At 41.5% G+C, this 18978-nt stretch overlaps 1 protein-coding gene and 1 long non-coding RNA gene across 2 annotated transcripts; both read left to right on the forward strand.

The window, feature by feature from the left end:
* Nucleotides 1-6141: 6141 nt before the first annotated feature.
* On the forward strand, nt 6142-13118 carry LOC120063141 (protein SET-like). The gene is made up of 8 exons (XM_039013327.1): nt 6142-6441; nt 7562-7619; nt 9542-9684; nt 9775-9878; nt 9981-10094; nt 11127-11297; nt 12051-12179; nt 12279-13118. The coding sequence occupies exons 1-8, from the start codon at nt 6369-6371 to the stop codon at nt 12300-12302; spliced, it is 816 nt and encodes a 271-aa protein (XP_038869255.1). The 5' UTR covers nt 6142-6368; the 3' UTR covers nt 12303-13118.
* Nucleotides 13119-14224: 1106 nt separating this feature from the next.
* LOC120063145 lies at nt 14225-15665 on the forward strand. Its single transcript, XR_005478476.1, has 3 exons — nt 14225-14776; nt 15137-15268; nt 15487-15665. It is a non-coding gene; the product is annotated as an uncharacterized LOC120063145 (long non-coding RNA).
* The last annotated feature ends 3313 nt before the right edge of the window (nt 15666-18978 follow it).

The following is an 18978-nucleotide window of genomic DNA, read 5'->3' on the forward strand; positions in this document are numbered from 1 at the left end:
GTGCAGCTCCCAGCCATCCTCGATTACAATGCAGAAGAACCTGGTCACCTAGAACAGACTTTCTATCTGGTTACAATGTTGTAGCAGACATTCGGGGCGGCTGTGTAAGAAAGCCTGTTCTTTTAAGAACTCAGTGATGACGTCAAAGCTATCACAAGCTGGCAGAGTGTTTAGGTCATTACCAAGTGCAGCTCGCCACCTACTGCTGTGAACATAAATCTCCGATTTGGACATAATTTCCTTTCTGACCAATTTATTAATCACTGTGCGTGAATACAAAACTGTAAGTAAGGTATATGTTTGAATGACAAAGTTGTCAATAACGTTAGTTTAAGTATATTTGTGTCATTATTTCAGCATTATGTATCTCATTTTTATGCAAGCTATTTGGCATTGTTAGCTGGTTAGTCTGATGTTGCTAGCTACTTGTATTTTCGTTTCAGTCATTGGATTGTTTTAACAGATGAGAGCTATATATCTTGTTTGTTATTGCTAAATGAATGTGCCTTGTCTTAGTATTGATGCCATTGTATTCATGTTTATTATTGTCAGACCACTTCTTGTATGGAAAAATTAGCAGTTAATTTAATAATCAAAGCTGAGTGACATGGCACAGAATTGCAAACATTGTTAATCTCCAATCAATATTAAAGAATCCTAAACAAAGGGACTGTCTCTCTCACCGTCTCTCTAACAGGAGTACAATCTCCATAATTTATCCCTACTCAATCAGTGTATAAATTCCAGATGCATCATCCTCTAATTCAAAGTGTGTGTGTGTGTGTGTGTGTGTGTGTGTGTGTGTGTGTGTGTGTGTGTGTGTGTGTGTGTGTGTGTGTGTGTGTGTGTGTGTGTGTGTGTGTGTGTGTGTGTGTGTGAACAAACTAAAGCTTTCAGTCCAAGATGGCGTAGCAGTTGGACGTGTGTTTTTGTCTTGTCCCGTGTATATATTGTCTTCTTCGTATATATTTCGTATGTATTTAATCTCACTTTCCATCTATGGATTGAATATACTCTCCTGCAACCAACCTCACCCAATGTGGTACGGATCTGCTATTTTTATACTTTAGAACAGGAACCCCCATCAGAAGCTAGCCAACTGACTAGCTAGTAGTCAGTTAGCCACTGCTAGCGGTCCTCACCATTAACTCAGACATCAGCCAGCCTCAACCCGGTCAATCCCTGCCAGTCTGCACAGCGCGATATCAACCCAGAGCATTTCGGACTGTTTTTCTCTACCACATCTCCGGATTCCTAGCGCAAGCTCTGAACCTTTACACCGGATCATAGCAGCTAGCTAGCTGCTATTCGAGTAGCTACTCCAGGCTAACGTCTCTGTCCCGAAGCAAGCACCAGTTAGTCTGGAGCTAGCGTGGAGCTAGCCAAAGAGGTCCACCAGCCAATTCTTGGGCTACAATACGTCTTTTGCCAATTGGCCTGGACCCTTTACTGCCGACACAGAGCCCCGCCGATCCATCACGACTGGTCTGCCGACGTAACCGTCCAAGATGGTTTCAACAGGCTCTTCCATTGTAACGTCGCTGGATGCCCATCTGCTAGCCCCGGCCCGCTAGCTGTCAGAATCGCCGTGTCTCCAGCTCGCCTAGCGTAGCAGCGACTACGGAATCGGCTCCCTGACTCATCTAGTGCTACTCATTGGACCCTATGATCACTTCGGCTACACATGTCTCTCCCTAATGTCAATATACCTTGTCTATTGCTGTTTTGGTTAGTGATTATTGTCTTATTTCACTGTAGAGCCACTAGCCCTGCCCAATATGCCTTAGATAGCCCTTTTGTTCCACCCTCCACACATGCGGTGACCTCACCTGGCTTAACTGGTGCCGCTAGAGACAAAACCTCTCTCATCGTCACTCAATGTCTAGGTTTACCTCCACTGTACGCACATCCTACCCTACCCTTGTCTGTACATTATGCCTTGAATCTATTCTTCCGTGCCCAGAAATCTGCTCCTTTTACTTTCTGTTCCGAACGCACTAGACAACCAGTTCTTATAGCCTTTAGATGTACCCTTATCCTACTCCTCCTCTGTTCCTCTGGTGATGTAGAGGTTAACCCAGGCCCTGCAGCCCCCAGCACCACTCTCAACCGTAAAAGCCTTGGTTTCATGCATGTTAACATTAGAAGCCTCCTCCCTAAGTTTGTTTTATTCACTGCTTTAGCACACTCCGCCAAACCTGATGTCCTAGCCGTGTCTGAATCATGGCTTACGAAGGCCACCAAAAATCCTGAAATTTCCATCCCTAACTATAACATCTTCCGACAGGATAGAACTGCCAAAGGGGGCGGAGTTGCAATCTACTGCAGGATATCCTGCACAGTTCTGTTATACTATCCAGGTCTGTGCCCAAACAATTCGAGCTTCTACTTTTAAAAATCCACCTTTCCAGAAACAAGTCTCTCACCGTTGCCGCTTGTTATAGACCCCCTTCAGCCTCCAGCTGTGCCCTGGACACCATATGTGAATTGATTGCCCCCCATCTATCTTCAGAGTTCGTACTGTTAGGTGACCTAAACTGGGATATGCTTAACACCCCGGCCGTCCTACAATCTAATCTAGATGCCCTCAATCTCACACAAATTATTAAGGAACCTACCAGGTACAACCCTAAAACCGTAACCATTGGCACCCTCTTAGATATCATCCTGACCAACTTGCCCTCTAAATACACCTCTGCTGTCTTCAACCAGGATCTCAGTGATCACTGCCTCATTGCCTGCATGCGTGATGGGTCCACGGTCAAACAACCACCCCTCATCACTGTCAAACGCTCCCTGAAACACTTCAGCGAGCAGGCCTTTCTAATTGACCTGGCCCGGGTATCCTGGAAGGATATTGACCTCATCCAGTCAGAAGAGGATGCCTGGTTGCTCTTTAAAAGTGCTTTCCTCGCCATCTTAAATAAGCATGCCCCATTCAAAAAATGTAGAAACTAAGAACAGACATAGCCCTTGGTTCACCCCAGACTTGACTGCCCTTGACCAGCACAAAAACATCCTGTGGCGTTCTGCATTAGCATCGAATAGCCCCCGCGATATGCAACTTTTCAGGGAAGTCAGGAACCAATATACTCAGTCAGTTAGGGCTAGCATTTTCAAGGCTAGCTTTTTCAAACAGAAATGTGCATCCTGTAGCACTAATTCCAAAAAGTTTTGGGACACTGTAAAGTCTATAGAGAATAAGAGCACCTCCTCCCAGCTGCCCACTGCACTGAGGCTAGGAAACACTGTCGCCACCGTAAAAATCTACGATAATCAATCATTTCAATAAGCATTTTTCTACGGCTGGCCATGCTTTCCACCTGGCTACCCCAACCATGGCCAAATCAGCTGGGCTAGACAATCTGGACCCTCTCTTTCTAAAATTATCCGCTGAAATTATTGCAACCCCTATTACTAGGGGTTGCAATAACCTCAACCTCTCTTTCGTATCATCTGAGATCCCCAAAGGGGGAGACACTCTAGACCCAAACTGTTATAGACCTATATCCATCATGCCCTGCCTTTCTAAAATCTTGGAAGCCAAGTTAACAAACAGATCACCGACCATTTTAAATCCCACCGTACCTTCTCTACTATGCAATCTGGTTTCCAAGCTGGTCATGGGTGCACCTCAGCCACGCTTAAGGTCCTAAACGATATCATAACCGCCATCGATAAAAGACAGTACTGCATCTTCATCGACCTGGCCAAGGCTTTCGACTCTGTCAATCACCGCATTCTTATCAGCAGACTCAATAGCCTTGGTTTCTCAAATGACTGCCTTGTCTGGTTCACCAACTACTTCTCAGATAGAGTTCAGTATGTCAAACCGGAGGGACTGTTGTCCAGACCTCTGGCAGTCTCTATGGGGGTTCCACAGGGTTAAATTCTCGGGCCGACTCTTTTCTCTGTATATATCAATGATGTCGCTCTTGCTGCTGGTGATTCTCTGATCCACCTCTACGCAGACGACACCATTCTGTACACATCTGGCCCTTCTTTGGACACTGTGTTAACAAACCTCCAAGCAAGCTTCAATGTCATACACTCCTTCCGTGGCCTCCAACTGCTTTTAAATGCTTGTAAAACTAAATGCATGCTCTTCAACTGAATGTTGCCCTCACCCGCCCGCCTGACTAGCATCACTACTCTGGACAGTTCTGACTTAGAATATGTGGACAACTACAAATACCTAGGTGTCTGGTTAGACTGTAAACTCTCCTTCCAGACTCACATTACGCATCTCCAATCCAAAATTAAATCTAGAATCGGCTTCCTATTTCGCAACAAGGCCTCTTTCACTCATGCTGCCAAACATGCCCTTGTAAAACTGACTATCCTATCGATCCTTGACTTCGGCGATGTCATTTACAAAATAGCCTCCAACACTCTACTCAGCAAACTGGATGCAGTCTATCACAGTGCCGTCCGTTTTGTCACCAAAGCCCCATACATTACCCACCACTGCGACCTATATGCTCTCGTTGGCTGTCCCTCACTACATATTCGTGGCCAAACCCACTGGCTCCAGGTCATCGATAAGTCTTTGCTTGGTAAAGCCCCACCTTATCTTAGCTCCCTGGTCACCATAACAACACCCACCCGTAGCACGGGCTCCAGCAGGTATATTTCACTTGTCATCCCCAAAGCCAACACTTCCTTTGTCCGCCTCTCCTTCCAGTTCTCTGCTGCCAATGACTGGAACGAATTGCAAAAATCACTGAAGCTGGAGTCTTATATCTCCCTCTCTAACTTTAAGCATCAGCTGTCAGAGCAGCTTACCGCTCACTGTACCTGTACACAGCTAATCTGTAAATAGCACACCCAACTACCTCATTCCCATATTGTTTTTTATACTCTTGCTCTTTTGTACCCCAGTATCTCTATCATCATCATCTGCACATCTATCACTCCAGTGTTAATGCTAATTTGTAATTATTTCGCCTCTATTGCCTATGTAACGGATGTGAAATGGCTAGCTAGTTAGCGGGTACGCGCTAGTAGCATTTCAATCAGTTACGTCACTTGCTCTGAGACCTGAAGTAGGGTTTCCCCTTGCTCTGCAAGGGCCGCGGCTTTTGTGGAGCGATGGGTAACGACGCTTCGTGGGTGTCAGTTGTTGATGTGTGCAGAGGGTCCCTGGTTCGCGCCCGTGTCGGGGCGAGGGGACGGTTTAAAGTTATACTGTTACACCTATTTATTGCCTTACCTCCCTACTCTTCTACATTTGCACACACTGTACATAGATTTTTATATTGTGTTATTGCCTGTGTTTGTTTTTGTGTAACTCTGTGTTGTTGTTTTTGTTGCACTGCTTTGCTTTGCTTTATCTTGGCCAGGTCGCAGTTGTAAATGAGAACTTGTTCTCAACTGGCCTACCTTGTTAAATAAAGGTGAATAAAAATAAATAAAAAACTGAAAATAACAAACATTTTTTCTGCAATAGCAGTAGCCTACCTTCCCTTTGTAGCAGGGTAGAGTTGAGAGGGAAAATGCTATACAGCAAGTAAATAACTATATATTTAAAAGAGAAGAAACTGTTAGCTGTGATCGTGTAAAAATGATTATGTAAATACATACAAAATGTTACAAAGATGTTGATGTTTTTTTCAACAAAATCCCGCCTTTTTTTGTTAGTGGGTGGATTCGATTATACTGACCTGCAGGGCAGCGGTTTATGGCCCGTGCCTTGAACGGGCAAAAACGGTGAGGGGGGAGTGGCTTTCTCAAATAGAACAGTAATCTGCACCGCTCGGTCATGTTGTCATCAAGGCAGTTTTTGTTGCATCGTCCAGAAACATACATGTATTTTACATTAAATATGTTTGCATTTTCAAACTAGTTTTCATTGGGAAGGTAGATAAAGCGTTATCAAAAGCAATCACTTTTGCATGTGGAAACAGAATCCTACTCTTTACGTCACTTTTGTTTTGAGCCGTCCTCGCCTGGGCTTTGAACTAGATGCCTGGTTCCTAAACGAATGCAATCAACTTTCACCCGGTGTAAAACACGCCTGCCCGGGCCAGATTAATCGAATCACCTTAGTATATGCCAGCCCGTGTGCGACCTCGCCTATCAGAAAGCAACACTAGAATCAAGCAAGTAGACTTGTCCTCGAGAGGCGGAGCCCGGTTGGTTCCATTTGCTGAGGCGCGTTCGTAGTGAAAGGGAGCGCGTGAGTGGGCTTGCCTTGAGCTTCGTGGTGTCTGGCTTACTCGCTTTTTATTGTGTAGAGGAGGGCTGCACACGTTGTAACGGCACACCGAAATCGTAGGTAGAAATAATCATCTCCTGTTCGGAGAGAACAGAAAATAACGAATTCAGTGTTCTTTTCCGAAGTCTGTTATTCACAGCCTTCGAAAAACATGTCGGCATCGGCGGCAAAAGTGAGTAAAAAGGAGCTGAACTCAAACTATGACGGCGCGGACGAGACCTCCGGTAAGGAATGGCGGCCTCCAGTTAACCGCCATTTTCACTTTCTTTATTAGTTCTATTGAAATGTACAACTTGAATGCAAATGAGTTCACAGCCAGTAATGTGTTGTCCTTGTGCTTTTCCATATGAATATGCCCGATTCTGGGTGCAGTCTCTATTGTCTGCCGTGAGTGCGTAGTTCTAGGTTCTACTACGTTAGACCGGTGATGGAGGCCATGTTAGCTAACTACGTTAGCAACATTTCATAGCTAGCTAACGTTACCTAGCTAATTGTTTAATCACTGAATGTCCTGTTCAGTATTTTATTTCGCAAGTCTAGTCCTTGGTACTGTAAAAGCAATTGTACAACCATTTGTATAATAGACAGTGCATTTTTGATTGAGAAGTCATGCATTCTATGTTGAATGAAACCACCGTGGCCTTAACGTTACTTTGTTGTTGTGCATATCCGCCATGAAACTAGCCAGAGAAAGTGTTATTTGAAACATGGCTAACTAGCTTAACTTATAGTTAGTGAGCCGTTGTTTTCGAGAAGTAGGCCATTGGAAACATTACATGCGTTGATTCAACAATGCAGAGTTAGTTATAAACAAATAACTTGTGCATAGTTTCGATGCAATGCAGCTAACGTTAGTTAGCTAGCTGTAAGTCAGTGTTGGGGAAAGGAGGCACAGAGTGTAGTGTGCGGACTCCCACATTCAAACCACGCGGCCCTCGCTGTAGCCAGCAGGAAGAACCGCCGTTAACAAGCTGCTCTGAAATCGCTAGTTGCAGAGGTGTTGCTAACACTTTAAGTCATTCATGGCAAAAACAATTTGTTGATTAAGATGGATGTTTTCGCCCATTTTGCACCCCTTTATTCAGACTACAAATCGTTTACCAGCTCACTCCTGCAACGCTTTTCCATCCATGGACCTGAGTGAAGCTTGGGAGTTCAGGGTCAATTTCAAAACAAGAACATTAGCTCGTAACTTTCTTTGTTGGATATAGCTACATCTTTGACTATTGGCAGGTAAATGTGCAGGAACTTGGTAGTTACTATTTAATGTTGATGTATATCACCAATGCACTGCACCGAGAGTCTCTACAATATTTTCTGACATTATTGCATTTCTCATTACAGAAAAAGAGCAACAGGAAGCTATTGAACACATTGATGAAGTTCAAAATGAAATTGACAGGTAAGCCCCTCAAGTTAGTGTATATGTATCAGTATTAAACACATTTGTGTTTAAAGGTGTAACAATGTGGTATATATTAGCGGTTGACCTTTTTCAACGCAGATACCGATTATTGGAGGACCCAAAAAAAGATGATACCGATTTATTCGGCTGAATTGTATATATTTGTAATAATGACAATTACAACAATACTGAATGAACAATGAACACTTATTTTAACTTAATATAATACATAAATAAAATCTATGTAGTCTCAATAAATAATGAAACATGTTCAATTTGGTTTAAATAAGACTTCTCCGTGTTGGAGAAGAAAGTAAAAGTGCAATATATGCCATGTAAAAAAGCTACCGTTTAAGTTCCTTGCTCACAACATGAGAACATATGAAAGCTGGTGGTTCAATATTCCCAATTAACACGTTTTAGGTTGTAGTTATAGGAATTATGACGTGTCGACTGTTTCTCTCTACCATTTGTATTTCATATACCTTTGTCTATTGGGTGTTCTTAAGGCACTTTAGTATTGCCAGCCTAATCTCAGGAGTTGATAGGCTTGAAGTCATAAACAACGCTGTGCTTCAGGCATTGCTAAGAGCTGCTGGCAAACGCAGTAAAGTGCTGTTTGAATGAATGCTTACGAGCTTGCTGCTGCCATCCACCGCTCAGTCGGACTGCTCTATCAAATCAGACTTAATTATAATATAATAAACACACAGAAATACAAGCTGTAGGTCATTAATATGGTCAAATCCGGAAACGTTATCATTTAGAAAATAAACCGTTTTATTATTTCAGTGAAATATGGAACCGTTTTGTATTTTGTCGAACGGGTGGCAACCCTAAGTCTAAATATTGCTTTTACATTGCAGAACTTTCAATGTTATGTCATAATTCTGGAAAATTAATTACTTTCTTTTTTATGAAGAAATTTTCACGTATACCCTGACTCTGCTTGCGCTGAAAGCAAGAGCAGTGACACAATTTCCCTAGTTAATATTGCCTGCTAACATGAATTTCTTAACTTAATATGCAGGTTTTTAAAAAATATACTACTGTGTATTGATTTTAAGAAAGGCATTGATGTTTATGGTTAGGTACATTTTCCAAAGATTGTGCTTTTTTTGGTAATGTGCTTTTGTTAAATCATCACCTGTGTGGCGAAGTTGAAGTATGCTGTGATTCGATGATACAGGCACCGCATTGATTATATGCAACGCAGGACAAGCTAGTTAACTACACATGGTTGATGATATTACTAGGTTAACTAGTGATTATGTGAAGAATTATTGTTTTTTTTATATGATACATTTAATGCTAGCTAGCAACTTACCGTGGCTCCTTTCAGCCACAAGGTCCTTTTGACGCTGCACTCGCGTAACAGGTGGTCAGCCTGCCACACAGTCCCCTTGTGGATTGCAATTTAATCGGCCATGATCAGCGTCCAAAAATCCCCTAATTAATCACCTTGCCGATTTTTAAATAAACTTTTTCGGTGTAAACTTAAATGACTGAAACCAAATATAAAGTATGTAGAAAAGAGAAAGGACCTATAATTCATTTAACAGTATTGATTTTGTTACGTTTGAGCAAAAACATTAGCCATGGCAAAATGCATAGAATTACAGGAAATTATCTTTTAAAATGACTTCGCTCAGCTACATGGCAGAACATGTACAATTCCGTTTACATTAGCTTTAAAACTACACAATTCTCTCAGCTCCATGGCACAGTGTTTAGAATTTCAGGAAATTTGTGTTAAAACGGCAAACATTTCTCGTCTCCATAGAGTAATTTTGTTAATTTCAGGAAATTCACGTAAAACGCTAAAAAAATATCTATATACACAACTTTCGGGAAGAGAAACACCACCTAGGCCCTTTTTGATCCAGGAAAAACGCTGATATGCAATCTTTTCTCCACAGACTGAATGAGCAGGCGAGTGAGGAGATATTGAAGGTAGAACAGAAATACAACAAACTCCGTCAGCCATTCTTTCAGAAGAGGTCAGAACTGATCGCCAAAATCCCCAACTTCTGGGTCACAACGTTCGTCAACCATCCGCAAGGTGAGTTTCTTTAGTAGGCTCTCACAGGATTTTACCACTGGAACCTAGAATGCTCAGATGTTCTGACTGTTTTAATTCTTCCCCCTACAGTTTCTGCCCTTCTTGGTGAGGAAGATGAGGAGGCACTTCACTATCTGACTAGGGTGGAGGTTACAGAGTTTGAAGATATCAAGTCAGGCTACAGAATAGATTTTGTACGTGAAGGTTACCATCATATTGCATTCATAGGATATTGCATTAATGGCAGCAATATGTCATTTATTGGCTTAATTAAATTGAATTATTTTGTCTTCTAGTATTTTGATGAAAACCCATACTTTGAAAACAAAGTCCTTTCCAAAGAGTTCCACCTGAATGAGAGTGGAGACCCATCATCAAAGTCAACGGAAATCAAATGGAAATCAGGAAAGGTATTTCACATCACCTCTTTTCACATGCATGGACATATTGGAGATTCTCTGAATGTGCAATATGCAGAAATCGCTCTGCTATTTCCTGGTTGCTAAATAATTTTAGTTTGACAAAACAAGTAATGTGTAGAGAATCATTATACAATCTAAAATGATGTGAAATATATATTCAGTAACCCAACATTGTATTTTCAGCTGGTGTAAAAAAACAACTACAATGTAAGACGTAAAAACTAAACTTACGAATGGGTAGCATAGAAATGGCTCAAATAGAACATATCTACGGCTTTTTAGACTAGCTTTCAATGAGAATGACAGATCAATAACTCACATTTCTATGTGAATTTGGTTTGGTTGCCCAAAAAGTTACATATTGCTGCTTTAAAAGCACAGCATTTGGCAGAAACGAGTAGGGCACTTAAACCAGTATGTTGACCAGACTTTTTTAACACTACGTACCTGAATATGGGGGGGAAATATCTCTGCAGTTGCATGTAGCAAAATTATTTTAGGATAATATACATTTTGTCATAAGTATTGATTTCAGGTGAAAACTATGTATAATTCTACTGTGGGTAGCGTTAGCTGGCTGTACTTACGCCAAAACTCTGGGTTTTTAAATCATATAGCTAGCTTGCTCTCCATCTTTTTAAATAGTGAACCAACATGTTTTTGTCACTTATTACCCTGACTGATCAAAACTCACTTTCTCATTCGTGCTCCCTCTTTAGTGAGCAATATGCTTGGAACATCAAATCGCAATAATATCGCGGTATTTATTCGCAATAAATTTAGTTTCAAAATACATATCGTATCATGAAGTCCCTGGAAATTCCCAGCCCTAACCTGAATGTTGTACTTCAGTGTATATAGATCATTTTGGTTTTCATGCCTGGTTGTTGTTATTATTGCGAATGTAGTGAAATGCTTGTGCTTCTAGTTCCATCAATGCAGCAATATCTAACAAGTAATATCTAACAGTTTCACAACAAATACCTAAGTTGGTTTGTTACCCCTGTGACGTCTCTGAAGGACCTGACAAAGCGCCCCAGCCAGACGCAGAATAAAGCCGGCAAGAAGAGGCAGCATGAAGAGCCAGAGAGCTTCTTCACCTGGTTCACTGATCATTCAGATGCTGGGGCAGATGAGCTGGGAGAGGTCATCAAGGATGACATCTGGCCAAACCCCCTGCAGTACTACCTGGTAAGTATCCAACAGTGGTGTAAAAATACTTGAAAGTACTACTTATGTCGTTTTTTGTTGTTGTGGTATCTGTACATTCCTTTACTATTTTATATTTTTGATAATTTTCTTTAAGAATGTAGTGAAGTAAAAGTTATGTACTTTTTATTCCATACATTTTCCCTGACACCCAATGCTTATTAGCAGGACAGAAAAATGGTCCAATTTACACACTTATCAAGAAAACATGCCTGGTCATCCCTACTGCCTCTGATCTGGCGGACTCACTAAACACATGCTTAGTTTGTAAATTATGTGTGAGGGTTGGACTGTGCCCCTGGCTATCCGTACATTTTAAAAACAACAATCGTGCTGTCTGGTTTGTTTTAATATATAGATTTTGAAAAGATTCATACTTAAGTATATTTTAGCAATTACATTTACTTTTGATACTTAGGTAGATTTAAAACCAAATACTTTTAGGCTTTTACTCAAGTAGTATTTTACTGGGTGACTTGAGTCATTTCTTATGAAGATATCTTTACTTTTACTCAAGTATGACAGTTGGGTACTTTTTCCAACACTGGTCTCCAAGGCCTAGCACACCCTGTTATCGATGTTCTCTTGACTTTGGATAGGACTTGTTACCAGCTCTTTGACTTCTATGTCCATTGTGCAACTTTATTATTCCTTCTCTGGATGTCACCCAGGAGATTAAGTCTCCTGTGTAGATGAAGAATTTATAGTTAAAATGTTGGCTAATTTGATTGGCAGGTTCCTGACATGGATGATGAGGAGGCAGAAGGTGAAGATGATGATGACGAGGAAGGTCTTGAGGACATTGATGAGGAAGGTGATGAAGATGATGGAGAAGAAGATGAGGATGACGGAGACGATGGGGAGGTATGCCCTAGATAATTGCTTAATTTCCTCTTAATTGGCTATATTGAATAGTGAGATTTGTTTTTATGGTGTTGATGATTTTTCCTTTATTTTATTTAGGACGAAGAAGGAGAAGATGACTAAACCGAAAAATGACATCTACCAATACCCTTTCCTATTTTCACCCAATTTGGTTATCCACCCATATTTGGGAGCAAGATTTTGTATTTTTATTTTGTGCTTCGCTGTCTCATTCTGAAGCCTCACTCCTGTCTGTGCCATGTTAAGTTTCTTTGTCTCATCTAAAAACCAATGGCAAATTCCTGCCTTGAATTGTATGTACCACCCCAATTCCCAAATTCATCTGAAGAAAAATAAAAACTTACAAAAAAATAGATTCGGCATGCCATCTTGAGTAGAATTAAATAGCAATTTATATATATAATTTTCTTGCTGTTAAAAAGGTTGTGATAAATGAACAAAAGCCATGGTGCAGTGACCTAGCGCTAGCAGACCCCTCTATAGTTTTTATAATTTTGTTCAGTTGGCGAGTAGATCCCTGCAAATAATGTCCTATGTGGTTAAAAGTTAACAGAAAATACCAGCTTATTCCCATCACCTGTAATGTTTGGGGTCAATGCTGGGGTAGGGTAAAGGGATATCTTGGGGTGCTGGGGAGGGTGGGCATTTTGACACCATTACTATATCTTTTTTTTTTTTTATTATTGTTTTACAGACATCCATGAGATGTGAAATTACATTTTTAATAAACAAAACAAAAATGTAAAAAAAAAAAAATGCTTGTAAATTTGGGCCTCCCACTGCTTCATGGAATACAACCTGTTATCTCATGGAATTTACATCTAATCAAAGTTTTATTTTCCGCTGGGGGGGAAATAATCATCTGTTTTAAACTTAGCGGTGTACAAGTTGTTTTGTTACAATAAAACTTAATGTGTACACAAATGTGTGTGACTCTTCTAACCAACCATAGTAGTAAATTGTAGCGATTTATCTAGAGTCAGCAAACTACATGGATGTTAAATGTCTGGTGGTTATAGCTAAAATAGTGTACTTGTGTTACTGGACCAGTATATATTAGTGTTAATGACCAGTTTATTTTAGAAGTGTATACAATCACATAGAATACTACATGCTGTGTTGGCGCCACTTATTATGAAATGCAAAAGTTAATTGGAAGAGCCAGCTGAGCCAGGTATCCTTTTGTAACTTTGAATGCAGGAGTTGTCCACTTCTGAATGTTTAAAGTCATAGGAAGTGTTGATGGTACAATAATTTAGCAATCGGTTAGTTATCAAAGCCCCGAATGTCTGCGCCGATTCCTCAAATTGCTTTTTGGTTAGACTTTGGCCGTTACAAAACAAACCGCATAAGGTAGATAGGTGTATGGCATTGGTGCCTTCAATTTAGAAACACCCCACTTGGTTGCCAGACACGTTTGATGGATGAGACTAGACACACCACAATCAAAATCATATGCCGAAGTCTATTTTAACTCCCAACCCACCAAGGTGCGTGTGACAACTGTCCAGTACACCAGATGAAATGTCTCCGCCGAAAGTCATGTCTGTTAGCCCTGAGGGGGTTCGAACCACTCGACGGGCACTCCTAGTTTCCCTATAACAGTATCATGTGAGAGGGCGCAAGTCGACAGTGGATAAAGTTGTCATCTTTCTCAAAAGCCAATTCTTGTCCGCTGGACCTGCAGAACAAGTAAACACTTATTTACGCTTTAACTAGAACAAGTCACCGAATCCATCCACAACACAGGCTTCGACGAGCATTATCACACACAAATACAGTGAAACAAGTGTTTTCAGCCGAAGTTCCGACGGTTGTCTCTGCCCGCCAACTTACTTATGCAATGATACTAGTTACTCTTTCATATGTGTGCAGTCATGCAGATCAGGAACGAGCGAGATCGGACGAAACAGTTAAGAAAATAAATGGTGCTTGCTTAGGACATTTACAACCAATTCATATAATATTCGAAATGTATCCCTCAAATTTGGTTCGTTTGAGCACCCCATGGCCTGGAAAACTACGTCATGTTTACAAGGATGGTCGAATGAGTTATCGCATGATATTTTGCGGTAATTTTACATGTTGCAGAGGATTTCTCGTTGCTATTGGCAACGCGAATTAAAACGCGGGTCCAAGGAATGTTCTCCAATCACCAGACCGATATCTTTAGAGATGACCGGATCCGATCCCGTCGGTAGAGATTTAGCAGGTTAACAAATCACTCACTTTTGCCAAACCCGTTTTTTTATTCATAATCCGGTTATGAATAAAGAACATCTGTTGAGATTTAGCTTGCTGGTCATGCATGGAGTGATCATGAACATGCTCCCTCCCGGGTACTGTTCTTATCGTGGTATGATTATCTCAGGTTGTCTTGTGTGAATTTCTAGCAGCTAGTTGGCCTACTAGTGCAAATTATGCTCTATCGTGTGCTCCAATTCTAGATTAAGTTATTGGTTGAAAACGCGTGATTCTTCACCACCATTGGCATTGCATGTCCACGTGCCAGAGACCAGACCTGTACAATGTACACCTGAAGATGTCAGAAGAGCTGCACTGAAAAGACCCCACAGGTTAGTAAACGTTTAGTCAATAGAGTTCTAAACACTGATTCAACCTTTGAAATGAAGTGGGCCTATAACAGTTAAGCAATGACTGCCAATCAAAGAGGTACACATCAAAGGTGATATTGGGCACCTATGTGCCATGGTCCCCTGGGTGCTGGACCCAGGAAGAACCTCTACTCCGGAAGACACAAGTGGGAGGTCCTGCAAGTAATTGATCTGCTCCTCACAGATACATTTTCATCCAGTGCAATGGACATTGCTTACATTTCACATTTATAAACATACATCATTGCTCACTATTCCCAAAGGTATATCACGCATGATATCATTAGATATACTATCAATATTGATTTTCATGTCTCTCAGGGGCCTACTGTCTGGAGCAGTTGGCTGACCTGTCTCATGAGGATGAACAAGAGCAGAGAACATGGCCAGCGTAACAAATATGGAAAAAAGATTGATAGACTCATGATGGATGTTTGATCCCTGAAGAATGAGGTATGTCAGTTGATAATGTATAGTGTGTACAGTTCAATGTTTGCCCCTTACCCAACAAACCCTAGAAGAGGCTATCCCACTATCACAACATACAGAGCAAAGATCTAACTGGCAATCAGCAATATCCAGTGCCTTATTCTTTGTTGCATAAATGTGTCCTGTAAACAAAGAAACTGGGTGTGTGTGTGTGTGTGTTTCTGTCTGCTTTTGATGATCAGATTAGGCTGCGGAAGAAGGAGCGTCTGCTGGCGCACCAGTCTGAGTATCTGAGTGCATGCCAGCATGTCATCGACGAGCAGGAGGAGGATCTGCTGGATTCCACCAAAGACCTGGACCTTGGAAAACGAGAGAACATCTCCCTCCAACACTCCCAAAGGAAGAGGTGGGAGACTGGCCACAACAGGTGTGGAGTAATATCATGACATGAGCACATTTAGTCATCATGCATACGTTTACAAACTTTCACAAGACAATGTAAAAATGTGTGAGGCAGTTTAGGACTAGCTTGGTTTTAATCTTTCCATTTCGTGCAGGGCTGAGTCGGGGACTCTACATGGGGAAAGAGACATGCTACTGAGGAAGCTGGTAGAAGCAGATATTGATGGGGTGGCAGTGGCCACACAGTTGACAGCCCTGAATGAGACTATGGGTGGCGTGAAAAGGTGAGCTGCACTCTCCGAGAATTCTTCAGGGAGTGCCATGAACAAGAGGTACTCTCCCCAATACATGGACTTGCTTATATTGACAAGGACAGTGTCTTTGCAGGAAAATGGGAAATGACAATAAGAATTGTGGTCTTATATTTTGATTGGAAGAACAAAAATGTTTTAATATTGCAGATAGATTGTAGGTTCTATCATTTTAAATGTTTGCATAATTTCCAATCCCTTATTTTAAATGTTTTCCCTTTATACTTTCCCCCCCTTCTCTACCATCCCTACCCTAATTGGAGTAAACTAACTGACAACAATACTTTTACTGCTACTTACAGCTATTTCGGTCACATCTACGGTACATGTCGTTAAATCATTAAATATTCAGAATTTCCTCTCTTCAAGTGCTGTATTTTCACCCACAGCCGCCAATCCACCATTCATTCAGATCTTAACTCCAACCCACCGATGTCCACAGATTAACCCATCTTTCCCAGTATAATGCCATTTTGCTATTTCCTTTTGCAATACATCCCTCCATTTTACTATGATGTCTTACTGGGGTTCCTGAACCTCCCTATTTGTAAAAATGTATACCGATATTGCCCTAAAAATAAATGTTTTACCCAAGAGTATAATGATATTTTCCATTGACTGATCGTGGTTTTCCAGATCCCATAACAATGCAGTTTGCAGGTCAATCTGAACTCTGATATTATGACATAACAACCATTCCTGGACCTGACTCCAAAAGCAAGCCACAGATGGACAGTACCAGAAAATATGTTCTATTGATTCTGTTTCCTCATGCACAGAGTCTGCACAAGGCTGACTGTTCAATGCCCCATATATTGAGCATTCTTCAAAAAGAAAATGGTATTAATTGATAGACAGAATCATTGAGGACATCAAAGCAGAGGCAAGGCCTACTGGAGAGACTGGCGGGCAAAGAAGCAGAAACAGTGGTGTGTATCCATCACGGAATTTTCCTTTCACTCTGTGTGGTGCTTATCCATTGTCATAGATGACATTTCAAATGTTGTTTCTGCTTTTCTGGCTTTCAGCATCTTGCTGCAAAACTCAACAAAGGAGGTACAGCAGGAGGAGATACAGGCCTTGCTGGAGCAGCTGGAGGAGCTGAAGCAGCAGAGTGAAGAGGACAAAGAGAGTCTGAAGCAGGCAGACCAGACACAGAGGCAGAGAACAGAGCACAGTGAGGATTCAACCAGACAGCTCTCTGCAAAGCTGCTGGAGAAGGTCTGACACTAACAGGTCCTCAGGCTACTCTCACGGGTGGACATGTGGTGTTTGGATGGCAACAAGGTGGTTGGGTGTGATCCTGTGAATTATATTATATGGGAGGAACACATGTAGATACAGTGGGGCAAAAAAGTATTTAGTCAGCCACCAATTGTGCAAGTTCTCCCACTTAAAAAGATGAGAGAGGCCTGTAATTTTCATCATAGGTACACTTCAACTATGACAGACAAAATGAGAAAAGAAAATCCAGAAAATCACATTGTAGAATTTTTTATGAATTTATTTGCAAATTATGGTGGAAAATAAGTATTTGGTCAATAACAAAAGTTTCTCAATACTTTGTTATATACCCTTTGTTGGCAATGATAGAGGTCAAACGTTTTCTGTAAGTCTTCACAAGGTTTTCACACACTGTTGCTGGTATTTTGGCCCATTCCTCCATGTAGATCTCCTCTAGAGCAGTGATGTTTTGGGGCTGTTGCTGGGCAACACGGACTTTCAACTCCCTCCAAAGATTTTCTATGGGGTTGAGATCTGGAGACTGGCTAGGCCACTCCAGGACCTTGAAATGCTTCTTACGAAGCCACTCCTTCGTTGCCCGGGTGGTGTGTTTGGGATCATTGTCATGCTGAAAGACCCAGCCACGTTTCATCTTCAATGCCCTTGCTGATGGAAGGAGGTTTTCACTCAAAATCTCACGATACATGGCCCCATTCATTCTTTCCTTTACACGGATCAGTCGTCCTGGTCCCTTTGCAGAAAAACAGCCCCAAAGCATGATGTTTCCACCCCCATGCTTCACAGTAGGTATGGTGTTCTTTGGATGCAAATCAGCATTCTTTGTCCTCCAAACACGACGAGTTGAGTTTTTACCAAAAAGTTCTATTTTGATTTCATCTGACCATATGACAGTCTCCCAATCTTCTTCTGGATCATCCAAATGCTCTCTAGCAAACTTCAGACGGGCCTGGACATGTACTGGCTTAAGCAGGCGGACACGTCTGGCACTGCAGGATTTGAGTCCCTGGCGGCGTAGTGTGTTACTGATGGTAGGCTTTGTTACTTTGGTCCCAGCTCTCTGCAGGTCATTCACTAGGTCCCCCGTGTGGTTCTGGGATTTTTGCTCACAGTTCTTGTGATCAATTTGACCCCACGGGGTGAGATCTTGCGTGGAGCCCCAGATCGAGGGAGATTATCAGTGGTCTTGTATGTCTTCCATTTCCTAATAATTGCTCCCACAGTTGATTTCTTCAAACCAAGCTGCTTACCTATTGCAGATTCAGTCTTCCCAGCCTGGTGCAGGTCTACAATTTTGTTTCTGGTGTCCTTTGACAGCTCTTTGGTCTTGGCCATAGTGGAGTTTGGAGTGTGACTGTTTGAGGTTGTGGACAGGTGTCTTTTATACTGATAACAAGTTCAAACAGGTGCCATTAATACAGGTCACGAGTGGAGGACAGAGGAGCCTCTTAAAGAAGAAGTTACAGGTCTGTGAGAGCCAGAAATCTTGCTTGTTTGTAGGTGACCAAATACTTATTTTCCACCATAATTTGCAAATAAATTCATTAAAAATCCTACAATGTGATTTTCTGGATTTTTTTTCTCATTTTGTCTGTCATAGTTGAAGTGTACCTATGATGAAAATTACAGGCCTCTCTCATCTTTTTAAGTGGGAGAACTTGCACAATTGGTGGCTGACTAAATACTTTTTTGCCCCACTGTACATTACCAAGCGGTCCAAGTGTCACACTATTAACAAGCGGTCCAAGTGTCACACTGCCCTATGTATTTGTATGCCAT

The sequence above is a fragment of the Salvelinus namaycush genome, chromosome 18 (genome assembly GCF_016432855.1).
Source record: "Salvelinus namaycush isolate Seneca chromosome 18, SaNama_1.0, whole genome shotgun sequence".
In the NCBI taxonomy this organism is placed as follows: domain Eukaryota; kingdom Metazoa; phylum Chordata; class Actinopteri; order Salmoniformes; family Salmonidae; genus Salvelinus; species Salvelinus namaycush.